Below are 26,599 nucleotides of genomic sequence, written 5' to 3' on the forward strand. Positions count from 1 at the left end.
ATCTGCTGCCATGTCATAAGGATACTCAAGCAGCCTTCAGGAGAGATTCACATGGCAAGAGGCTCAAGCCTCCTACCAACAACCAGCACTAACTCGCCAGCCCCACGACAAGGCCACTTCAGAAGCTGGTCATCCAACCCCAGTCAAGCCTTCATATCACTGCAGTCCTAGCTGACATGTGTGTGCTGCAACTCCTTGAGAGACCCGGATGTGGAACCACCCAGATAAGTTCTCTGAATTCCTGACCTACAAAAATGCTTATGTGTGAAATAATAAATTTTTTTGCTTTTAAACTGCTAAGTGGGGGGGGCAATTTGTTGTACATCACTAGATAACTAATTCACTAGTTTGTTTTAGAGAGAGAAGGAGAGAGAAGGAAAGGAGCGGGAAAAGAAGAGGGAAGGAAGAGGAGGAGAGAGAAGAGAAAGCCGGCTAGCTCTACCTAAGGCTGGAAAGCTTTGCCTATCTTTAGTTGTTTTTAATGCTTCCTGGAAACAGGGGAAGACTGTGCCAGAGGTCATATAAGTATTATATTGACTTTTCTTCAACCCAGTCATATGACGAAATCAGTTCTATATGTGTAACAGACTCTTTTTAACAAGGCAGCAAAGATTTTATTGAATTTGAACTGGTTACTGGCTCATGTGAACAGCAAATTTAAAGGTTTCTTTCTGTGTGTGTGTGTGTGTGTACTGGTAGAACTGGGAAAAAAAACACGGCTAATTGAACACAGCGGATACTTCATTCAGGGAATCAGACACTATTTCTTAAGAGCCTCACATTTCGCATAAAATGAAGACTTCAGGGCAATTTTATGCCTGTGCTGCTACACGGGACACTGAGCCTCTCCCATCCCATGACTGAGAACCCTCACACAAGACTACTTCAGGTTTATCTTTCTTGACTGAGGGCACTTCAGAGGTGGGAAAAAAATCTCTCACTGCCTCCACATTGCAACTGGCTGGCTTGTCGGAAGTGTCACAGTGTTTGATCACACTGGCGTGATTACTGAGGAATAGAAAGCAAGGAACTTCTGGTGGCTCATTTCTCTACAGTTTGCAGGAACCATCGCTCGCTCTTACATTATATTAGCTGACACATTGACAAGGCCTAATAACAGAACTCCACATCAGGAAACTATATCAGGAAGACCCAGAATATAGCTGAACAAGACAGGGCCATACCTTATAATATACTACCAAGGTCAGAGCCGCGCAACGTCTGGTGACTGTTGAGTAAGAGCCACCGTTCTGACCAGCGGTCTGTGGCATAGTTCCAGTCTGTGGGGAATCCCCCTTTGAAATGGCTCGTTTCTTTTTTTTCCAACCTGATTTTTCACTAAATTGAAATCTAGCAAATATTAAAAAATGACACGGTATCTTTATAATAAGCTAACAGACCCTATTAGATAATTTCCACGAACACCGCATCACTTTTTAACAAAACCAGTTTGTGCGTATAGAGTTTTCTTTGCCTCTGGGGTTGCTGATGTTGTATAGACCAACTCTGCAGCACATCCTGCAATGATTCCCAGCCAGGAGTCTTTGAAGATAATGTTGGGGTTCCATGAATAATCCTCATCACTGCAAAAAATGCAACAGGAATTACGCATTTGCCCATGATAAGGCTGTCTGGGTTAAATTAAACAGAGGAAAGTACACTAGGTCTCGAGGACCAAAGTGGGACAAATGCCTGTTTTTGTAAACAAAATTTCACTGGAATGCAACCACATCCACTCATTTACAAACTGTCTGCAAGTGCTTCCACGGGACAACACCAAAGTGGAGACAGAGGCTGTATGGCTCACAAAGCTGAAAATATCTACTATCTGGCCTTTCGCACTAAATTTTGCCAACCCCTGAAATAAAGTATTACACTTCTCGCTTTGTTTTTGGGGGGTTTTGGGTTTGGTTTTTTTTTTTTTTTTTTTAGATTTTATTTATTTGTTTGACAGAGACAGCCAGCGAGGGAGGGAACAAAAGCAGGGGGAGTGGGAGAGGAAGAAGCAGGCTCCTAGCAGAGGAGCCTGATGTGGGACTCGATCCCATAACGCCGGGATCACGCCCTGAGCCGAAGGCAGATGCTTAACGACTGCGCCACCCAGGCGCCCCTACACTTCTCACTTTGGGCTCAGAATGTTTAGACTGATGCCAGACCCTTTCCTGTTTATCTCATGTATGCTGATAGCTAATTTCTTGGTTTAATAAGGTTAAAATAACAAAGTCGGTAGATTAAATCTTTCACGATTTAGGGTGGAGTCTACAGAAATTGCCTTATCCGTGCTTACCAAAATTTTTCAAAAATGGAATCTGGACTGCTCATACACTTGGGTTCAACAGCTTTTAAACTCCTGGGTAAGTTTAAGTAGCTTGTCTTTTTTCAACATGTCTTATTTACTTGGTCACCAGTACTTCCTAGGGTTAAATATTCTTAGCCTTCTGTTGTGTTTTGAAGAAGAAAACATGTAAACTACTTTGGATACAATGTTTTTCTTGATGTGAAAAGTTATAAGCATGGATTAATCCATATTGTACAAGATAAAAAAGTGCTTGTAGCAAAATTTAATAAGGGTATAACAGCTACAGGATTTGAACTCACTGGTTTGGAAACATGAAGCATATACATTTTGGCAGTAAAAGAGAAAACGTTTGTAACAGTCTAAGAAAATTATTTTTAGGGAGGAGGATTCCCATCTTACACCTTCAAGGCAACAGAAAGAGCCTCAATGAGTGTCAGTTTTGCTAAAAACAAAGACAATGCTTGGAATTCTTGGTGTAGAGAGCTTTCTCTTCAGACTCATCTCTTCTTATTAGATCCGGCAAAAGGATGAATTCACACCTTTGGGGGTCCTGACACTCTATAACAAGGAAAAGCCTTAGATATTTTCTGCTTTAACCTTCTCCTCAAAATATTATCCCCATAAAGTATACACAAAGTCAAGACCCAAACATCCAGAACATTCTCTAGATCACGGTTTCTCAACCTTGGCACTACTGACACTTTGGGCCTGATGCTTCATCACGGTAGGAGGCATAGCAACATCCACAGCCTTTACCCTAGACACCAGGAGTAACCCTCCCCTGACTGAAAACCAGAAGTGTCGGCAGATAACACTGAATGGCCCCTGAGATGGGGGGGGACAAAACTGCCCTCAGTTGAGAACCTCTGCTCTAGAGAAGAGTTAGATCTCTAACTTGCCCAAAGGTGATTATCTCATTCAACCTATACAAACCAATACTTCATACAATTGGGACCAAAATCCGTTCCCTTCCATGACGAAGTGGCTCCGCGTGCTATCACAGTCATCACTGCTATGCTCTACAGGAGACTGAGACTTTCCTCAGAAAATTTCTCTGTGCTAGTTTCTCTGATCATCATCTTTTGCTGTAGTACCCAGATTTCCTTCCCACGATCTAATCAACACGTAGAAGGCATCGCAGGCATCCACTGTGAGACTCACTTTTCAACTCGGTGTTTTCAAACCCTTCCCTGATTCAACAGCAGTGATGGACAGCCTCTTGTAACTGATCAGGGCCAAAAACTCCATAGCCTGCTTTTGCTCCAGAGTCCACCGTGACAGATTGTTGCCTTACATACCGCACACTAACAATTTCTTATGACCGCGCCAACAGTTGAATGTGGTTGTTTGCCTTGAGATCCTTTTAAACCCCCAATTCAATTACCATGTTCATTCTTCTGATGAATCATCAGCAGAAAGCCAGACTATTTTTTAAAGAGTGATATGATCCTCGGCTGGAACATTACTTCTGGAGGACTCGGCTTTACCTACTTGGCCCTCAACACACAGTCTAGTCCTGAAGAAGGTCAGACCTTGGTACTTAATCCAGCATGAAATTAACCCTTTCCAGAACTTCTAGCTTCTTAAAGACAGCTGTTCTACAACTGACACCGAAAGAAAAAGCGAAAGCATAAAAACTGAATAATTGAGCCAAGTATGTGGTGTTACTTTATTGTCGTCCCTCTACATTTGATAGCCGCAGAGATGCAAATCGCAGCTCTAGGCCACAATTAAATGGATGCACAAAATAAAGACTTCACGTCTATTTTCAAACATCACACAGCAGTGAAACGTTAAGTCTTCGGTACTGCTTTTCCCTCAAGGATTTCCTTTTTTCTCTGCCTCTTGTTCCTTCGCTAAAGGGATGCACACCAACAAAGCAACATGTGACATGTTGACACGGCCGCAGATACCAAATCCCCACAGAATGCAGGGACTGTGCCATAAATGAGGAGCTTTCTTTGAATTCCAAAATGGCCTGGAAGCTGAAAGTAGAAGGAAAAACTGGCCAAGTGACCGTCCCACACTTGGGCTGCCCCTCGGAGCTGGCACGACTGAGCTGAGTGCCTTCGCAGGTAACATCGGCACATTTCTGAGTGCAATGAGACTGGGAAGACATGAGGCTTAAAGCAAGGAGGCCCCAGAAATGAACACCTACCTGTCGGTCGATTTTCCTTTAGTCTTGCTCCCTGGACATGCACCTTTTTGAGTTGCTTGAAGCCGCTGACAGCACAGACACAACCATTCTGCCCTTCACCCTCAAAACACCCCAATGGTGAAAAGGGAACCCTCCCTGATGCACAAGACTCTAAAATGAGCTCCAGCTCCTTGTCTCTAGCTCAGACATAAAGAAATAAGAAGGGAATGACTAATGGGCAATTATGGTTGCCTTGGCTACAACTCTAACTTTTGGCAGATATATTAATTTTTTCTGTACCTCTGTGTGTTTAATACTTGTTTAAATAGTACATAAAAATACTCAAAAGGTGTCAGGATTATTGGCCTCGCCATATGCCCTTTTTCTTTCTTGACGATTGTTCCGTGACCTGCATTCTCACTCCCTGGTCCAGATTATCTGCCACAGCTGGGGTAGAGGACAGAGTGCTCACATCTCTCTCTCACCATTTTCCAAGCATTGCTGTGTTCTGAATATGATGCCTAGGGGCCGCCCAGCTAACTGGATGTGTAAATAAAAGAGTTTGAAATCACTTGAAGGTGTCATTCAAATTTTCATCCTAACAGGGAGGAATTCACCACATTCACCCTGGGGCCATTTTCCCATCTCTTTTCCTGCTGACACACAAGGAATGTGCTAGACAAAGGCACAGCAAGTCCCATATTAGCATCTTTTAGGACTAACTCCCCAGTACTCCTCCAGTCTTAAAAAGATCACTCTTCTCACTCATGAATGAAAAAAAGAAATATAAAAAGGGTCTAAAAAGGAAGTTTTCATCGTCAGGCCTTTTTTTTTTTTTTTCATGTCCTCTCTTTTTCTTAGTTATCTCTACCTGAAACCCCCTAGTAATCATCACGAACTTGAAATTATATTGAGTGATATAGGAAGAAGAAAAATAGGACGCCTTAAGGGTATAACTTGGTAACTTAATACTCTTTATCCATTATATAATTTGAAAATTATTCCCTGCATTGTTGTTGCAAGCGCAGGGGCTCTGTGATGATATCAGACTTGGGCTCTCAGCAAGATTCCTCTGCCTGTGTGTTCTGACAAGGATCATCACAGTAATCCCCACAGTGTGAAGACAATCATTAGTAAACGGCAAAGAAGAGGTGTCAATGGTGCTTCAGCCACAGGTTCAACTACCCACTAATAAAGGCTTTGACCTTGGATAACAGAAAAGCCATCTCTTGGAACCACTTTACCAGAGACTGTTTTATATAATGGCCAAGGACAAATACCAAGATTCAGTGGAACACCTAAGTAAAAATAGCAACACCACTAGACAAAAATTTTTGAATGAGATCTTGCTCTAGGCAGCCTCTATACACAACGATGTAAGCAGTTCAAAGACAACTGGTAAGTAATTCACCAAGAACCTAAGCCAAACCCTAGGAAGTCATAAAATCTTCATCCTTGTCAAAGGATTGGTTTCAGAGCATCTCAGAGGAATTTCAGTCAACAATAGCTGGGGCAGGCCGGGAGAGCTGAAGTCAGTCGACAGCATGGCTACAATAGAATTTTCTGCAGTGATGGAACGTTCTAGATATGCACTGCCCACGGGGGAGACTTTCAACTTAGAGCTCTGGACCATTTGATGTGTGGTTAATACAAATGAAGAACTCAATTTTTAATTTTATTGAATTTTAATTCCATTTAACTTTAAATTGCCATATGTGTCTACTGACTACCAGAGTAGAGAATGCAGGTCTGGAAACTGAGGGGGGTGGTTGGGGTTGCCAAGGATTGAGTGTCTTGTCCAGGCAAGTGAGAAAGCACTGTGAGGCAAGCCATAAGCGGAGGGCAAGGAGAGCCCCACAGCTTTCTCCCACAGGCCACCTCCAGTTGATAATGAATCTCTGCTTCCAAGGCTAAGGCTGAACTCATTAGGAAGGAGGGCTGTGATGAACTAGAGACGTCTGCCATGAACACAGGAAGGGGAGCTGGTGGCAAAGGTAATGTGATTTCATCATGCCAAGTGGGTGAGAACTTAAACTCTAGCAGTAGTAGAGAGAAGCAGAGAAGGTAGCCAGGTTCTGTGGCCATCATCAGATAGATGGCCACTCTAGAAAACAGACTGGCTTGTAGTTATTTCTTTACTGCCCTAAACAGATGCTCTTCTTTAAATATGCTTAAGCAGGGATGCTAAATATATTCCTGTAGCCAGACAGCCAGGGGGCCACTGGTGTCATATTATATATTTAGCTGTTTATTTATTATCTATTGTATTTATTTAGTTATTTACTTGTTTAGTATCTGTCTCTCCCCCTAGAATGTGGGCTGCCTAAGAACAGGGACCATACTGGGCCAGAAAGTAGGCATTAAATAAAAGATGGTCTCAATGAGTATTCATACCCCACCGTATTCATCACAAATATATTTACAGGCCTCCCACATGCAATGTACTGTGTTGCGGGGGGAGGAGAAATAGCTGTGAAAAAGAAAAACCTGGTCCCTAGCCTCATGGCTTATATTAAATAGCTAATTTTACAATTAAGAATGTATGATACCATATTGGCAGGGACCTGACTTATGCAGTAGGCAGAGAAAGATGCAAATAAGGAAAAGCTTCCTTGGGTGTTACACTGAATTTTGAAGGCTGAGTTGGGATTAACTGGGTGACAGTGAAGGAGGTTTGGGGAAAACATTCCAGGCAAAGTAAATGGCTTGGGCAAGGGCTCTGGGTAGGACAGGGCGAACTCCAAAAGCTTAAAAAATAAATGAAAACAAAAACACCAAAACCACTGTTTTCCAAAGAGCAAGCAAGGCAGAGGGGCAGGACAGCAAGCTTTCAGAGTCAGTTGGTGATGTTCCCAGAGTACGACAGCCCAAATTCAGCCCATTGGACCTCCCAGACACCTGAACCCACCCACTATCATCTGAGGACATCCTTCCCAGGAATGACCACCACTCCTATGGACCCCAAATTCCAGCACTTTTAACTTTAATGAGATACTCTTCTGCTCAATTTCTTAAATAGGGTCACAGAAAACCATGGGGGGAAACACTCATTTATCCGGCAAAACAGAGACTTATACACACACACACACACACACACACACACACTCAGACTTGTGTTAAGAGCTTACAAAAGACTTTGCTCGTGTGATACTGAATTTGTTTCCAATCTAGAGAGTTCTTAGAAAGGTAAAAATATTATCCCCATCACACAGTTGACAACCCTGAGGTTCAAAGAAAATGTAACTTGTCCAAGAGTTCAGTTAGAAGGGACAGAACCAGGATTCAAAGTCACAGCACCCCAACGTTTATAGCAGCAATGTCCACAACAGCCAAACTGGAAAGTACTGAGCTGTCCATCAACAGATGAATGGATGAAGAAGATGTGTTATATATACAACGGAATATTACTCAGCCATCAGAAAAGATGAATACTTACCATTTACATTGATGGGGACAGAACCGGAGGGTATTATGCTGAGTGAAATAAGTCAATCATAGAAAGATAATCATCATATGGTTCCACTCATATGTGGAATATAAGAAACAGTGCAGAGGATCATAGGGGAAGGGAGGGAAAACTGAATGGGAAGAATTCAGAGAGGAAGACAAACCATGAGAGACTCTTGACTCTGGGAAACAAACTGAGGGTTGCTGGAGAGGAAGCAGTGGGGGAATGGGGGAATGGGGCAAAGGGCATTAAGGAGGGCACGTGATGAGGAGCACTGGGTGTTATATGCAACTGATAAATTATTGAGCACTACATCTGAAATTAATGATGTACTATATGTTGGCTAATCAAATTAAAAAAAAAAAAGTCACAGCACCCAAGTCCCGTTATCTTCCCTATAAGAACAGTTTCTTTCCAACTGAGGGCCCCATGAAAAATACTGAGTCTGATCCTTAGCGACACCAAGCCCACCAACCATGAAATTTTTTTGACGTTTTTTAAAGTTTTTATTTAAATTTCAGTTAACATACAGTATAATATTAGTTTCGGGTACACAATATAGTGATTCAACCCTTCCATACAACACCTGGTACTCATCACAAAAAGTGCACTCCTGAATCCCCAACACCTAGTAACATATCCCCCCACCTACCCATCCCCACCTCCTCTGGTAACCATCAGTTTCTTCTCTATAGTTAAGAGTCGGCTTCTTGGTTTGCCTTTCTCTCTCTTTTACCCTTTGCTCATTTACTTTGTTTCTTAAATTCCACACAGGAGTGAAATCAGATGGTATTTGTCTTTCTCTGAATGACTTATTTCACTTAGCATAATACTCTCTAGCTCCAGGGCAGCTGGGTGACTCAGTCATTTAAGCCTCCGACTCTTGATTTCAGCTCAGATCATGATCTCAGTGTCCTGGGATCGAGCCCCACATCAGGCTCCACACTCAGTGGGGAGTGTGCTCGAGCCTTCTCTCTCTCCCTCTACCCCTCTCCCCACTCTCACATGCAAGCATGCTCCCTCTTTCTCTCTCTCTCTCAAATAAATAAATCTTTAAAAATGCTCTCTAGCCCCATCCATGTTGTTGTAAATGGCAAGATTTCATTCTTTTTACGGCTGAGTAATATTCCATTGTATATTTACCACATCTTCTTTATCCATTTGTCAATCAGTGGACACCTGGGGCTGTTTCCATAATTTGGCTATTGTAGGTAATGCTGCTATAAACATTGGGGTGCACATATCCCTTTGCATTAGTATTTTTGTATTCTTTGGGTAAATAACTAGTAGTGCAATTGCTGGGTCATAGAGTAGTTCTATTTTTAACTTTTTGAGGAATCTCCATACTGTGTTCTAAATGGCTCTACCAGTTTGCATTCCCACCAACAGTGCAAGAGGGTTCCCCTTTCTTCACATTCTCACCAACGCCTGCTGTTTCTTGTGTTGTTGATTTTAGCCACTCTGACAGGTGTGAGGTGATATCTCACTGTAGTTTTGATTTGCATTTTCCTGATGGTCAGTGATGTTGAGCATCTTTTCATTCCATCTATTGGCCATCTGGACGTCTTCCTTGGTAAAATGTCTATTCGTGTCTTCTGCTCATTTTTAATTGGATTATTCATTTTGGGGGTGTTGAGTTTTATAAGTTCTTTACATACTGTGGATACTAACCCTTTACTGCATATGTCATTTGCAAATATCTTCTCCCATTCCATAGGCTGCCTTTTAGTTTTGTTGACTGTTTCCTTTGCTGTGCACAGCTTTTTATTTTAATGTAGTCCCAGCAGTTATTTTTGCTTTTGTTTCCCTTGCCTCAAGAGACATATCTAGAAAGAAGCTGCTATGGCTGATGTTAAAGAAGTTACTGCCTGTGTTGTCCTCTAGGATTTTTCAACTATTCAATTTTATTTTTTTTTTATTTTTTTTTAGAGAAAGGGAGAGTGAGCAGGGGTGGGCAGAAAGGAAGAGACAGAGGGAGAGGGAGAGAGTAAATCTTAAGCAGACTTCACACCCAATGCAGAGCCTGACACAGGGCTCAATCTCCCAACCCTGAGATCAAGACCTAGGCTGAAATCAAGAGTCGGATGCTTAACCGACTGAACCACCCAGGGACCCCTCAACCATGCAATTTTTAAAAAATTATTTATTGAGGTGATTCTCGTCCTGTTGGTGAAGGCACTCCTCTAAAGAGCCTTCTCCAGCCAGGGAGACCTCAGCAACTTTCTAAAACACACTTACTTCAAGGTTGCAGTCTATAAGGAGCTGCTTTAGAAAGTTCTACAGCCACTTACTCAGAAAAGTCATGGTATTAATCCAAATCAAATGCAGAGCCTTGTTTTGAGCTATTTTTTAAGTCAATTTGGAGAACCTGAAATCATTCACAGGGCCTCATTAGTTCTGAAATACAATGAGTCATTTTCAGACTCATGGATCGAATGCCCCAAAGCACTTTCAACAGTGACAGCTCTCATATCCTGAGAGTCTGCAATGATCCACATGCTTTACATGTATCCTGTAATCAGGGTGACCAACTGTCCTGATTTACCTGGGACCCAGGGTTTCCTGGGACAGAATGAGCTGGTCACTCTACAGGCAGTTCAATCCTTGTAACACTCAGGTGCGGCAGGGGGACTTATCCAACATCTTAACTGATAAGAGAATTCAAACCAGTGTTCCCGGGGTTTGCCCAAAGTCCTCAGAGCCTGCAGAATCAAAACTGGGGTTTGAACTGAGATCTGATTCCCAGGGGTTAGTCCTACCCTAGCCCTCAGGGTAACCACAGCACCACAATTTAGCTGAGAGAGATGGACATCCTTGGGTACTAAAATGTAAATGAATACCTCAAACCTTCCTCTTCTCTGGAGAATTCTCACCTTTCTACCTTAAGAAGTGGAGAGGATTTTTTTCAGGACTGAAATAAAACTGGGAGCACTCTTTTGCCTTAAGCTTGGTGTCCTGATTTGCATGTCAATGCCAGCAGTGTTATTTCACCTAAGGGCTGCTTTTAAAACACCCTGAGCAGAGAAAGCAGTCTGGGCGGGGAAACTAACCAGTAAATTGTGGAGAACAGGCCACACCAGGGCTTCATCAGGTGTGGGGTCACACCTGATGAAGTGGAAAGAGCAAGAGTCTGACAGACTTAAATTTAAATTCTTCCTCTGCCATATACCAGCTGTGTGACCTCAGGGCTAATAATAGGTGTTTCGCAGGCTTACCGTGGAGCATAAAATGAGATCACCCAATGTGAATCTACCTTGCTCCATGACCGGCACATGAAAAACACCCCGTAAATGTTAGTTCGCCAACAACCCCCAAGAAAGCAAACTCAAAATGACCCTTCTTTGTAATCTCCTTAAACTTCCACCAGGTTTCTGAAACCTAAACCTATGTGTAATAATAGGTTGATCAACAAGAATACAAATAATCCAATTTAAAAAAAAAAAAAAAAACAGCCAAAGATTTGACAGAATTTTCACCAAAGAAAAATACAGATGGCAAACAGGCACATAAAAAGATGTTCAACATCATTTGTTAATAGGGAAATAAAGAATGAAGCCAAAACAAGATATCATTACATACCTACTGGAATGACTAAAATTAAAAATATTGACAATACCAAGTGTTGACAACGTTGTGGAGCAACTGGAATTCTCAGGCATTGATGGTGGGAATGCATGCTGGATTGGTACATCTGGAACAGCTATATTTGAAAACAGACTTGCAGGTTCTTCTAAAGTTAAATACACTTGTAATAGGACCCAGCAGTCCCATTCCTAGGAATTTACCCAAGACAAATAAAAATGTATGTCCACACACACAAAAAAAGTTTCTTAATAAAAACCAAAAATCTGTAAACCACCTAAATGTCCATCAACAGACAATGGATAAACAATGTGTGGTATGAAATACTACTCAGTAAAAAAGAAGGAACCTACTTATACAAACATGAAATGAGTAGATACCAAATACATTTTGTTCAGCAAAAGAAGTCAGATGCAAAAGACTATACACTATTTGACTCCATTTATATGAAATTTTGGAAAAGGCTGGGGTGGGGTGAGGCAACTGTCTACAGGGGAACACAACAGAAGCCTTTGGAGGTGATGGAAGCCTTCCACATTCTGTTTGGGGTGGGGGCTACAAAGGTATTTATAATCATCAAAACTCATTGAACTGTATGTACACTTCAAAACAGTGAATTTTACTACATTTAAATTATGCCAAGAAACCTCACTTTAAACAGAAAATTGATCATAAAATACAAAGAGTCTAACCTGGGGAGAAGGATGCAGTCCTGCCAAATGGGTAGGGTGGGAAACATGGCAGGATGGACAGGGCAGACCCTGCCACTGGTTTGCGAATGGAACTTGACTTGCACCTTTGGTTATTGGGGAAGCAAATCAAGAAAGGGGAGTTGTTTATTAGTTAGTGTCTCTATATTTCCCAGTCTCATTTCATTTAGCTACTTCTAATGCTTGTTAGACAGGTCAACACTTCACCTTAAAATATATATTTTGTGTGTGTGTGTGTTTTTAAGATTTTTTAATTTATTTATTTGACAGAGAGACAGCCAGCGAGAGAGGGAACACAGGCAGGGGGAGTGGGAGAGGAAGAAGCAGGCTCCCAGTGGAGGAGCCTGATGTGGGGCTCGATCCCAGAACACCAGGGTCACGCCCTGAGCCAAAGGCAGACGCTTAACGACTGAGCCACCCAGGCACCCCCCCCCCCAAAAAATATGTTAAATGTCCCCACTTACAAAGGATTTGCCTTGTGTTCTCATCTCTCTGATGGTCTTCACATCCTACAGCATCACGATCTGTGTATAAGTGTGTCTCCTCTATGAAACTGTGGGTTTCTCTTTCAAGTTTGTGATCCCAGCATCTAGGAGGTGTATAACGAGTGTGGACTGACACATCAACGCAGCATTCAATACAAAGTGCTATTCATAAGGGCCCACTATGTGCCAGGCTGGGTGCTGGAAGAGTGTGTGCTCAGGAATGAACAGCCTGCCCCCAACACTTGCCCTCTAAAAATGAGGAACACGCTGTCCATGGTGCCTCCTCCTGCCGGACTCCTCTGTAGGATGTAAGGTCCAAATGTAAGCACAGAAATATATTGATATGTAGATTCAAAAGTCAAAGCAAATGCTTTAGGGCTTTTGAGCAGGAAACCAACTTGCTTTAATGCAGGGCAGACCAAAAAAATGTTAATGTATTTCATTCCAATGGGCATGAGTTCCATCGAAAATCTATATTTTAAAACATCAGAGCCCAACCACATTCATCCTGAGATTATCTGTTCAGCAGACGTGAAACATATCACTGATTTCATTTTGTAAGTGAGAAAATGAACCTGTACATAAGCAACGGAAGACTTAATTTTCCTCTGTATTCTTTCTTTTCAAATGGTAGGAAATTAATGCTAAAAATATATTTCAGGTTCTTTAAGTGTATTTGTCTGTCTGTATCTGTCTGGTTCTTGCCTTCTCTCTTTGCCTCTATTTCTCGCTCTCTTTTTTTTCTTTGCTCTCCCTCCCATTCTGCTTCCCTCTCTGTCCCCCTCTCCTCCCATTCCCTCCTTTCCCTCTCTAGGAGAGGAGTTACACCAGTTGTTTTGCCCCCTGATACCCGCTCCCCTTGATCTGGTAACAGCACCTTGATTTTCCTCCCCAAGGACTATACCCCTTCCAAAGAATACAATTTGCAAGAACCGTCAGTGTAATGCCCACTCTTCCCTGACCAAGAGGCAGATATCTGATCCAAGCAAGGTCCACTAGATAACCCTGCCCTGGACTTTGGCTCTTGAGTAGAGTGACAGAAAGGCAAAAAGATGGCTGGAATTTATTCTTCTTGTGTCAGTGCCCTTGAGAGACCTTTCCTCACTTTCTACGACTTAGATCTTCTGAGATCCCTTGGCTTCAGTGTTTCTCAAAGCCAGTTTTATCATTTCTCCTTTGATTCTGCAATTACCTTACAACCTTACAATAAAATACCTTTTTGCCCAAATTAAAGTCAGTTCCTGTTGCTTGCAAACAAAGAGGCCTAAAGGATACAACTTTTTTAGTTCAATCACTTTTTTTAAGTCTTAAAATGTGCCACCTACTTCTCCCGAGAAGCCACAAATGTCCTGTGTAAAAGCAGGGCTATGCGTTTGCTTTATTATTTTATTATTTATTCTATTATTTTATTATTGAGTGTACCCCTGGGGCTTGGACTGGGATGTAGGGGCCTTCTATCCTGGTCCTCCTTGGTTTTCCCGATAAGAGAGGAGAGGTCTGTTGAGAAGTCAAGATAAAGGATAACTCTTTCCTAACCTCCTGCCCAGGAAAAGACCTCAAGGCCCACAGGGCAAAATCAGGTCAATTAGCACCAACCTGGTTTGACTGTCTGTACCACTTCCAGCCCCACAACCCTCTGGGAAACTGGAAATTCTAGGTGAACTTGGAGCCCCAACTCACTCTCCTTTTCAGAACCCTGGACCACAAAGGTAATAATAATGATCACAATTATTATTATTAACAATTACTGAGCAGTCAGCACCTAGGAAGCATTGAATTGCAAACTGTATACAGTTTATCTCGTTCAAGCTGTATAATAATAACTATTATTCCTATTTTACAGATGAAAATACTGAGATTTGGAAAGGTCAGGATCTTACTGAGGTTTAGAGTCAGGGAAAGACAGAGCCAAGAGCAAATGCACGTCTTTTTGATTTCACTCTTAATCAGAAAGCCAACAGTCTTAATCACAATGACACCGTGCCTAATGGGGGCAAGTTTCTGCTTCTGTGCTGGAAATCAGAGTTCACCTGGCTAATACAATACAAACATGAAAGGGCTTCCATTATGTTTCATGCCAGAAACAAACACCCAAGGGGTTAGGCATCAAAGTGAACTGTCTTGATTTTATCAATTGCCTTTTCTCCTCCACTTGCCACTCGAGACGCTGCTGTCCTCTGTGTACTGACAAACCCTATCTTACCTGGAGCAGGAGTGTTTTTCAGGATAAAATAAAAAAGAAGACAATCACTCCCCAAAGCACTTAAGAGCTTTGCCGAAGTTGCAACTCCCATTGGGCTCACTGCAGCAGGATGCTGAGCTCCGGAGAACTCAACCTTTGTACTTCGCAAGCTGCTCCTCCCACCAGTAAAAAGGGAGGAATAGTTCACCCCAGTCAAATGTGGCTCTTAAGTACTCTCTCAAAGACCTTTCGGGTGTAAAGAAAGTCTTAAACCCTAGAAGGATAAGATGAAAAACACCAATATGTTTGCAAATTCATTCAACAAACGTTGACTGGACAAGTTGAGCTAAGAGTACCGTGCCAGAGTTCATTTCTTCATTAGGATATACATGATAGCATGAATGAGAAGAATGTTAACATTAGAGGAAGCTGGGCAAAGGGTATACGGGAATTCTCTCTTACGTCTGCAACTCTTCCATAAATCTAAAGTTATTTCAAAATTAAAGGCTTTAAAAAATGTACCAACAGGCTGCGTAAGAGATTCCCTACACCAGCCTCCGTAAGACTGATGATTTAGGACAGCACGACTGCTGAGATGAGAATCTTGAGTCATGTTCATCAGTGAAGTATCATTGGTAGCAACATCACGGAGTGTCTCTAATCCAAAACCACAAGAACGTATTTTGCAAACCAAGGCTTTAACGAGAACTGAACAAAGAAGAGAGCTTGGTCATGAAACCTCACATCTGGGCCATAAACATACACTTCAGAGTAAATGGTAAATGGTGTGTGTGTGTGTGTGTGTGTGTGTGTGTGTGTGTGTGTGTGTTTGGTGGGGAGGGAAGAGAGAGAAAGAGAGGAGAAGAAAAGGGAGAATCATTTATATCGCTCATCTGGGATCAGGGGAAGAATTCACACATATTGGATAAGTAACTAGATATCACAGATGGAGTGAGTTACGGGGTACTGGTCCTCAACACAAGGAAGTTTAACTTTTCCAAAGAAAGTTTCAGAAATACTTATCCAAGAGTTATTCAGCCTAAGCAAAGCATTTCAGAAGAGTTTTCAATGGCCCTAAGAAATGGCATATCTAAGGCCTACAGAGAACTCTGCAGGAAAGTTTTGAGGTTGATCAAAAGCAGGGTGGAGAACTCTTTCAAGGACAGGAAGGCCTCTTACTTAAGGGCATGACCATGCACCTGCAAGACCAGAAGAAAAGAGCTCTGTCTGGTTTAGAGAAACTCTTTTCTGATAGGAGGAGGAAGTGCTTAAGATAATGGGTGAGGAAATATCTTACTAGGTCCCCTAAGGAGAGGGACCACCTTGTTTTTGATGTCACTGCAAGAGGAGGAAACTAGTTTATGTAATGGTTTAATATAAACCTGCCTGAAAGCACAGAGGAGGAATAAATGGTCGATTTAGGGTCTACGCCAATTCGTGGAATCAAAGCATATATAGCATGTAGCTGCTTTCACATTTCTCCAAAGAGTGGTTGGTAGAGAGGAATCGGGCATTGTTATTCTAGGAACAGAAAGTGCCAGTCACATCATGAAACTCTGGTGTAAAAAATCCTTTGACTGATCCGGTTTTCTAATCTTTCCTCCTATTTCAGAGACTTTCTGAGGATGTATAACCATGCACCTGCAATTCAGGAGACAAGCTGATCTGGCATTAAGCTCTGATTTCTTTTCCAATAAGACAACTGGGGTAAATTCATGAGAAAATAATGGCCCCAGATCAGAATCTGGAAGAAAAAAAAAAAAGCCATTACTCCCTGGACACTTTATTTGGTGGGGAGGGGAGTCTTACCCACCGACTACCGACATTTACAGTACCTTTGCTCCAAGGAAGATTCAAGATAATAGAGTATTCAAAATTCATACTTCATTACTTTCATGAGTGAAAAGAAAATACAATAGTTCATTGCATTACATTTGTACATTATTGTGCTTAAATCCTATCATGATAATAGCCCCACTTCACCCCAAACAGCCTGGTAAAACCACATTCCACTTTATCCCATTTTGTCTTCCATTTATATTTTAATAGAATAATTTGGTCAGACACCCAAACGCCCTCCTGCTACTGAAAGCAGGATTTCCTAAGAAAAATCAATTTATAACTTGCCTTAGTACCCATCAAAGACAAAGAGAGTTATTAAAGTCTGAAACACAGCAACCGTCCTCAAACTCAGAAGAGCCAGTAGGAGAGCACCAGAGGCAAACGAAGGGTTAATGCAGCTGATTTCTGGCTTAAGAGAAGGATGAAACACGATTTTTTAAGGCAAACACCTGGAGGGAAAAAAGTAGTATTTTGTTTCCACCTCAAGAAATTGCAGACAAACGTAAAGCAAATCACATCAGTGGAATACTCAATTATCTGAACATGCTAATTAACGATATGTAATCAACCCGCTTTCAGGCCTGTCTTCACCTGCTGTAATTTTGTAGTGCATTGCCTTCCTTATTCCTCACAACCGGTAGAACATTAGACAGTCTGCATGGTGCATGGAAACAAATAAGCACAGATTTTTGCTGATGGCAGGAATTTCTCATGCTCTGGGCATATGAACCAACAATATGGAAACAGCAGCACTGGCTGTATATTTTAATTATTCCCCACACCTATTCTGCAAAAGACACTTAAAGTTCGATTAGGTAATATGATACTCAGTTGCGGTTATTTCATAAAACTGAGTGCACACAGTCATTTAAAGTAGTAAATATGCAGTCATGACAGAATTAAATATTCATGAAATCAAGAGCAACCGGAAAGCTGAGGATATTAGAATATTAAAATTCATCATCGTTTTTACAACGTAAATCTTGTATGCATTTGTAAGGCACCCCGGTTCAGCCTAGTGTGTGTTCAAATTCCAGTTCCATGGTAGACTGCCATTTAAATTGCAATATTGATTTGGGTAGATAAACAACAATGTCAATCCTTACCTCAGTTTCAAAATGCAAAACAATTTTGAACATTTGCAAATACCAACTTGTTAAGTGAGCCTGTCTCCAAATACAGAACAGCAACACTCAATGTGATCCCAACGTGTTCCAGATATTTGTTTAATTCACTAGTACCTTCGGGAAGGTCCAACAGAAACCAAGGCAATCTCCTAGAAGGAGCACTCATGACACGCAATTCTCCTCTAACCAGGCAAAGTAGCTATTTTCTTGCACATTTCCTTAAGTGATCAAAAGTGAGAAAGTATATTGACTGACCCTTCTTGGGTTCGGGTACCCTGTTTTGTTGCACCAACTTTTTCCCAACATTAGCAGTTTCAAAACGTATTAACAAATGCATGTGTACACTTTACACAGATACAACTAAACAACACTAGCTTCCACAAAACGGAACTCCAAGCGTGAATGGAAAAAAACTATGCTCAGAGACCAAGCTGTAATAAATACACTCTAATAATATTACCAAGGCAGTATTTTCTATGCCGTTTCCTTTACTTTACAATTTTCTCAACAGAAGAAACATCAGCACCAGAGAATGATGGCATTTGAGCAATTTCTTACTGGAATCCAATTACCTGAAGAACTCCCCTCTCCACAGTAAGAAGTAGCTATCCCCTGGTCTACAATGACACAGCAGGGCTGCGAAAGATTTCCAGGGCTGGTCTGCTGCCAGGCACCTGGTCCCTGCCCTTCTGGCGAGGAGGGTGCCCGCTGAGGAGCAGGACCTCGAGTTTAGAGCTGGGTTAGGCAGCGCTCTCCATTCTGCAAATGAGCCAAACTTTGCTCCCATTGTTGCCATCTTAAGGTTGATGTCACCTCCCTCCAAGGAGTCTCAGAAGCCACTTGGCAGCTCCCGAAGACACGCTTCCCCTTGACCTACATCATCTAAATAAGCCTTGGTTATACTGTGTGGGCAAGCAAAGGTCTCTCAACACGGCTCTCCGGAGGTGCCGCGCTCTACCCTGGGCATCACATCGCATGTACCAGAAGACTTTTCTCTGCACACACCTCTGAATACGGAAACCAGGACAGACTCCTGCACACGCCTTCCAGTTCGGAAAGTCACTCTCTCCCATCGACTCCCCTCAAACGCACGCCTTCCCCACATCTGCAACCCCCACCACCACACAAACGAGGGAAGGGGGTGGGGGGAGCGGAGGGGTTAAAGTGACAGCCACTACTAGAGACCCTCGGTTTTGTTCAAAAGGTGTCACAGCTCCAACACTGTGGACCTACCTTGCTGTCTCCTTTCTCGCTGTTGGGTCTCGCCTCGGGATCGTCGCTGTCCTCCGCGCCTGCACTCTCGCCGGGCACTTCATCCTGAGCCAGCTGCTGCTGCTGCTGCTGCTGCTGCGGCTGCGGCTGGGGCTGGGGCTGGGGCTGGGGCGGCTGTGGCGGCGCCTGGCAGGCTCCGCCAGCCCCCTGGGAGCGGGGGATGGGCTCCGGGCGCGGAGAAACTCCCTCAACATCCATCTCCATCTTCCCATTCACTGGAGGGCAAGACAAAAGCGGAGCGGGGACTTGGCAGCGGCGCCCGGCGGCTCCTCAGCTGCCCGTGGCACGCATGGCTCGCCGAGGAGGGGCCGCCTCCCGCGCGCCCTCCCTCCTGCCGCCCTTCGCCCGCGCTCCCCGCAGCTCCGCTCGCCCGCTCGGCTCGGGCGCTGGCGGCGTCTGGGCCGGGGCGCGCGGGGAGCGGGGGGCCGTGTGTCCTTGGAGCGGTGGCCTTCGGGCGCCCCCGGCAGCCCCGCTAAGCAGAGCGCATCCCGGCGGCGGCGGCGGCGGCGGCGGCGGCGGCGACGCCTCCCAGCCGCGCGCCCAGCCCCGGGGCCGCCCGGGGACTTGCTCTCCAGCCGGGCCTCCAGATTCGCGGTGCTTTCCAGCCTCTCCTGGGGCCCCTCGGCGTCTCCCCTCCCCTCCAACCTTCGGAACAAAGTTACTGGAAGAACGGCCGGGCGAAACGGACAAGGAATAGGGGCTGCCAGGTGCGAGTGAGCCCTACCATCCCCGCCCGCTGACCAAGCGCCGACCCCTCACCTTTGCCCTCGCCCCGGCGCCGAAGAGCCCAGGAAAGGAGGGGTTTCCGACCTGCGCCAGGTGGTGGCGGCGAGGACCGGCAGGAGGGGCGCATGCGGAGGGCCGGGGGCCGGTGCGCCCACCCCTCGCCCAAGCCCGGGCTACCCCCACCTCCGCGCGGGCCCGGCCCCCCCCCGCCCCGCCCCCCGCGCCGAGCGTGTCTCCGGGGTCAGCCCTCCGGAGCGTGCGTGAGTGTGTCCCCGGGCTCCCGCTCCTCGGTCTGCTCCGCCGCCGCCGGCTCCGCGCCACACAGCCCCGCGCTAGAGAACTGGAGTGAAGAAGCGGCGGAGCCGGCGGCCAGCTCCGGGCAGGAAATCGACCTACCCTCGCCTCCGGCCCGATCGCGGGCTGGAACCGGGAAGGGGTGGGGCCCCGCGTGGACGGCGAGGACGCGAGGCTCGCAGCGCGCCCGAGTTGGGCGTAAAGGTCGGCCGGAGAGGGGTCGATGGGGGAGGCGGAGGGCGAAACGAGAAGTCGCTGCCAGGCATTGACTGCAGTGTGCCCCGGGGTGGGCGCCAACTGGGCGCCGCCGCTCCCAAGTGGCGAGCTCTCCTGTGCTGGAAAGGCGTCCTCCGCAGGGCAGGTCTCCAGGAGGTTCCGGTGGTGACCCCAGGCCAGGCAACTAGCTGCGTCTGCAAATATAGATAGATAGAGGTGACAAGGGTAGACTTGGAAATTCTTAAATCGGGGCTCACCGACAGTCAGGTGATCAGCATGACTTCTAAATTTAACACCACTTGGTCCTGGGGAGTAGCTTACAACTTCGCGGGAACTGCTAACTGCAACTCTGCGAGTCCGGGAGGGACCCTCCAGCAGCTATGGAGAGAAATAGCAGGTTATTAAGAACCTGTTTAATATTAAATAGAGCCCATTGTTCTGGGCTTTGAGTTCCATAATGCCCCCAAATGGATCAGCAGATAAATGAACTATTCATGCATTTCTTAGCAGAGGGTGGCCTTTTTTCCATAACATATAATGTATCACAGATAACGCTTACCTAATGAAACTAGAAAATTGCATTGTTCGTGACTGCTTTGCATTAACTTAAGACAACTTTTCCATATCAAGACACTGACTCAATAGCTGCAGTTACACGAGAACACATCATTAGGTCCTATCCTTCAATTCAATCTCTTAATCTCTGACTCTGCATGTAAATGTGACAGAAATTAATTGGCACTTTAATTTAATCGGTGTAGACAGCCAATCTGGATATTGCAATGTGAGCATGCTTTCGCAAAGAAAAAATTTTGGGGACTGAATTACCCATTCACTTTTCTTCAGAATTTCTAAAAACCAGATTTCAAGCTCATTTTCTGAGTTGGGAACTTATTAAAAATAAAATGAGCTTGCATTAGTCTGAAATTCACTATATGACATATGACCCTTTATGAAGTAATACATCAGCCAAAAACATATAGAGCTCTGTGCCTCTAAAGTACTTACTCTCCATTTCCTTCCCAGTATATTGTAATAAATCAATTCTTATAGTATTTTTATAACAGTAAATTAGATTATGTGTGTAAAGTGCTTAGCAGAGCGTGTTAGTGCATACTGAGCACCCACAATCATTGCCTGTTAGGCTGAAATAGTAAGATGATAGAAATGCACTGTGAGCACTCCTCTGAGGACCCCGATTTAGGAAGAAGAAATTGTCAGTTTAATCTTTTTATATAAATTATTCTAAAAGATACTTTGTATCTTCAAAGAATGAAGCCCTTTCTGAAGGCAGGAAGAAAGTCAGTGTGGTGTTTTGTGCAATAAAGTTTTGAATCTGTCAGATTTTCCTTCCCCAGTGTAGAAGTAAAAATTACATGTCAGGTCCAACAGGAGCTTGAACAGCTGACTGGTAAGTTATTATTCTTACATGCTTGTCACTTCCAAATGTGTTTGTGAACTTCTTTCAAGGCTTAAATGAAGATTAAATCAAAATAAAGATACAATACTTCAACTAAATTTGTTCTAAATTTAGGCATGTGCTTGTAAAGAGTCCCACTGTTAAATGCAAATATTTTTCTTTCTCTGCCCTTCTATTTTTTTGGGGACACAGATTTTTTTTTTTGCATCTGTCATAAGTAAATATGGGCTCAGAAAATATATTACATTTCAAAACTGTTGATTGCACCTAATTATGCATGTAAATTGCTACTTCAAGCATGCAGACAGCTTGCAACATTTTGAAAATTTTGCCCTAGTAGTCATCTGAGGTATTTGTGTTACTATTTTGCTTTTGCCTTAAATGACTTCATTTCCCGATTAGCCTCCCAATAATGATGGATCTATGAATAATTTTGACCTTTTGATGTCTCTCTTTTAGATGATTCAAATTAGCAAATCAGCACTTTCAACAAAATCACCCTTCTTATTGTTTATACCAGGCCATTTGATGTTTTGAGTCATTGAGATGAGAGTATTCAAAAAGGTGTCCTGAAAGAACTATCTAACCTCTTGGTACTCAAAATGCGGTCAATGGCCCGGTAGCATCCCAACACCTGTACCGTTAGAAACCCTGACTCAGGCCCTACCCCAGACGTGCTGCATCACAGTCTGCATTTTAACATGATCCCCAAGGGATTCCTACCACATGCAAGTTTGAGAAACACTGCTCTAATGCATCACATAGTTGGCCTTTCTACATTATAATTAACTTTGGCACTATTCCCCTAAAATACTATTGGGAGAGACTTACTAGGAAAGCACAATCACAGAAACTTCCCGCCTTGGTCAAGATATTATTGTCCCTTCCTGCCCTCCCGTCCAGGATCTTAGTGTTGCAGAATGAGAAGTTACATAAATTAAGAATGTAACTGTTTGTATCTGGTCATGAATTAGAAGTATACAATTTTCTCACATCAAAAGGCATTAACCTAAAAACGGAAGAGCAATTTATCTTGAATAATAAATTTCATGCAAACATGTGGAACTAGTTCCTTAAAAGCTCTGGTTATTTTTGACATTCTGCAGGAGACTTGAAAGTCCACAGTTTCTGCTCTGCCTGGATTATTGATACCTTCTGTTACAATGCAAGCAGGAACCATCAAGTTTGTGTCTATGCAATGACAATCTAATAAAGCTCCAGTAATTTGGCCTAAGGATGGACTAAATTATATGCTTCAGTATTTTTAGGAACTAACAGAACTTGTTACTTGAAAGAATTTCTTTAAAGTGCATATAGATAGATCAATAAATTATTATTTTAAAAGGCTATCCAGTACAGTAGTTCTCACCTTTAACGTACATGGTATGACCTGGGGAAAGCTGTTGAAAATGGAGGTTATGATTCAGCAGGACAGGAGCTGGGCCAGAGAATATGCATTTCTAAGAAACTTCCAGGGGAAGTCAGTGCTTCAGGTCCTCAGACCTAACAGACTTGCTATGTCATCATTGATGGTTCTTAAATTGTAATCACTGGGAGAGTGATCACTTGGGGATTTTTTAAACCTATGATGCCCAGACTACCCACTCCCAGACAAATTCGGTCAGAATCTTTGGGGGTGAGAGCTAGGCATCAGTGGTTTTTAAACCTACCGAAGAAATAATGATATCTAGGCAAGACTGGAAATCACTGTAAATCCATGATTCTCCAAGTGGGGTCCCCATACCAGCAGCAGCAGCACTTGGGAGCCAGATATAAATGCTGACTCTCAGGCTCCACCCCAGACCTACTTAGTATCTACACTTGAAGATCCCCAGGTGATATGGTTGCACGTTTAAAGTTCGAGAAGCACAGAAGCAACATGATCTCAACTCTTGTATCTCTTGGCTTTTTACGGATCTACACCCTTTCCAAATGTGTGTAGAGAACCTCATGGATCAAGTTCCAGCTGAGAAGAGCAATCCATAAGCATCCCCAGCTGTTTTAATATCTCTGTGATTAGCGGCACTGTCCAGCATAACTTTTCTGAAAGAATAGAAATGTTTTCTATCTGGACTCTTCAATAAGTAGCCACCAGCCACATGTGGCGACTGAGCATATGAATTATGGCTAATATGACTGAAAAACTTTTCATTTCATTTTAATTGATTCAAATTTAAATAACCTCATGTGGTTATTGGCTCCCCTATTGAACGGAGCAGCTCTAGAGCAATCATCTTTCCTGTTGCTCAACCCTTATTCAAATTCCCAGGTTGAACACAGGCCCCTCCTGCTCAGTTTTTGTATGTATTAATCCCCAGTGAATGCATCAGGATGAAAAACATCTGCCTTGCCACCTCATTTACATAATAAGTAACATTATGCTTATTATTTTGAATGAGAGGAGTTTAACTTGAATTAAATGCCACCAAAAGTTGTCAAAACCTTTTTCATAGTATTCATAATTACGTAGCTTTAATTTTACAGCCTTTTCAAACGTCAGCACACATGGGGTGCATTTGGAACTGCCTTAAGAAAAGGAGACAAAAGAGCGCAAATAGATTCTGGGTAGAAGACACATGAAGATACCCCCTCCCCCGATATCTTATTGGCGCATAATGGAAAGTTGCATAAATTAAGAGTGGATCTCTGTTGAAAATAAATATCAAAACTTGAGGATTCCTCTCAAAATGGAAGATGAGATACAAAACAAAGGAGGGACCAAGGAGCCGAGGTGACAGAAGAGAGTAAAGGAAATTCAAAGTAGAAATGCACTCCACAATTACCCAGAATGTAAATATCTAATCTGTGGAATGGGACAGGATAGGAGAGAAGGGGGCATGGGCATGGAGGGAGGAGAGTACGAAACAAAAGTACTCATCATCTGAAGATGGGCACCAGCATCCTGGGTCTTCCCTTCTCCAGGATGAGAACAGCAAGCAGCAGCCACAGTTAGTTTCATCAGCCCTGCCGACTGGCTATCAAGTGCGCGCCACGCATCGTCCCCCACGACCCTCCCAACAACCCCGTGAGGTGGGTACGATCAGGAAAGAAATTATTCAGAGGACATCAGTTTAAATGACACATCTCAGAATAAAAAAGCAAATCCCTACCTGAGAGGGAAGAGGACAGTGTTCAAATAAAGCGAGCCCTTTCTTTTGAAAAGGTCCTGTGTCATTTCCAAGCTGCATTAACCACAACATAGCCTATAAAAGGAGGCTAGCACTAGGAAAATACTTCATCGTCATCATATTCATATTTCATCAGGGTCTCTGCCTTGCCCAGCTGCTGATTTGGTACTCTGTGATACAAGATTATGCCCACAAAGAAATGTGTAGCTAAGGGCAACAGCCTCACTTCTGAGGACGGTCACTTCATAGCAACTGCAACCAATAAATAGACTGCCGTTGTTGTCCTCAGAAAAGAAACTCCAAGGGACTTCAGACAATATGATTTCAGGAGGTTGGACGCCAACTCGGAGGCCATTCAAAACTCATTTTGACTCTCATGCAGGCGTCTTCAGATGCCCTCCACCAGACTCCTTTTCTGCGGAAAGTGAGGGCAAGTTTCTTTATAATGCACATCGATCCACCTCAGAAGGGACGAGGCAGAGTAACCCTAAAAGAAAAAGAAAATATTTACTCCCTTCCCCCATTGGATGACAACGGCCAAACCCCATTCTATGTTTATACCACTTTGCTGATAGCCCATGTCTAACAAGGCAGCTGATTAAAAATTAAGCCACATGCTTTAATCCTTGTTGTAGGCGATGTTTGGAGGAGTCCCCCACCCTTTAATTGTTTAGACATACCCATGTTTCTTGGCTAAAGTTAGAGGTGTCGTTGATAGACATAAGGACTCCAGGGATTCTGAACTTTAATTTCTGGGTCACCTGAAAATATTCCAGAGCATTGTAGCTTTGAGAGCAGTCATGTTCTGCCCTGGCAATATAAGAGCCAGTCTGCCTAGTGAGAGCGCCTCTTTGGCTCCCTGTATCTTGTATAGATTGCCAGCTTTGCTGAGCTGGTCCTAGACTTCATTAGGGCCAAAATACCACCTTTGTTACTGATAAAGAGCAGCTTGGAGGAGGTGCCTTGCATCTGTAGGCAAAGGATCTTCCTATTTCTTAACCCCCCATCAGGTGGACGGATCCACTCAGTCACATTCTTGCGGGGTTACTGCAAGTTTTCCTTGTGTGCACCTTGCAGCCAGCTAGCTCCCAGAAGGTATAAGGAAGAGGCCAGTGAGCTCAGTTCATTTTTCCCAAATTCACCAGGCAGTTAAGATACCTCTCCTAGGACAGAGAGTAAAAAGGGAAGACATTAGGAGTGTCTTGAACTCCCTACATAAAGAAACATCAGAAGTAGGGAAGACGTGGTAAGCCCCCCCAAACAAATTCTGCTTCATTATCCGCCCCAGGTCCCATGTCCCCTGTCCCAGTCCTCCTCGCTGCCTGGTACCTCCTGTGGTGGGTGGGAATTCTGGGAGCCCGCCCTGGACAGCTCCGTTTCCTGCCTCTTGGATCCACTCATGGGTCCCGTATGGTCACCAGGCCACGACCCGCCCTACCAGTCACACTCCCCTCAATTGTGGGAACTAACTTATTGGGTCTTGGATGTGGTTGGTCAGAATTAACATTCCTCATACAAAGCTGTCAAGAATTAAACTCCTGACCTGTCTCTCATTAGCATCATGCTAGAATCAACTGAACAAACCAGACACTTTGCAGAGGGGTAAAGCTTGCAGACGTGCCGCTCCAGCAAGGGCCTTTTATCTTACAAGTGCCTAATAAATATTACATTTTCATAATTTGGCTTTTTACACCAGAAATTATCTTTCATTCCCTTGTGTAGTATATTTTA

The 26,599-nt window shown here is 43.7% G+C and overlaps 1 protein-coding gene across 2 annotated transcripts in view; it reads right to left on the bottom strand.

The window, feature by feature from the left end:
* Positions 1-20,187, bottom strand: part of LOC123777687 (uncharacterized) — a 157,171-nt gene extending 136,984 nt beyond the window's left edge. The window contains exons 1-2 of one of the 2 annotated variants that reach the window (XR_015727840.1): positions 19,844-20,187; positions 19,046-19,299 (exon numbers count right to left, since the gene is read on the bottom strand). Coding sequence is in view for 1 of the 2 variants with exons in the window: in XM_087870146.1 (XP_087726272.1) it covers positions 19,046-19,299; positions 19,844-19,937 (348 nt within the window). In the remaining variant the exon portion in view is untranslated. The remainder of the gene's footprint in view (positions 1-19,045; positions 19,300-19,843) is intronic. The other variant, XM_087870146.1, reaches the window with a different exon arrangement.
* Positions 20,188-26,599: the final 6,412 nt, after the last annotated feature.

This window comes from Ursus americanus, chromosome 20 (genome assembly GCF_024610735.1).
Source record: "Ursus americanus isolate L20-20 chromosome 20, mUrsAme1.1.p, whole genome shotgun sequence".
In the NCBI taxonomy this organism is placed as follows: domain Eukaryota; kingdom Metazoa; phylum Chordata; class Mammalia; order Carnivora; family Ursidae; genus Ursus; species Ursus americanus.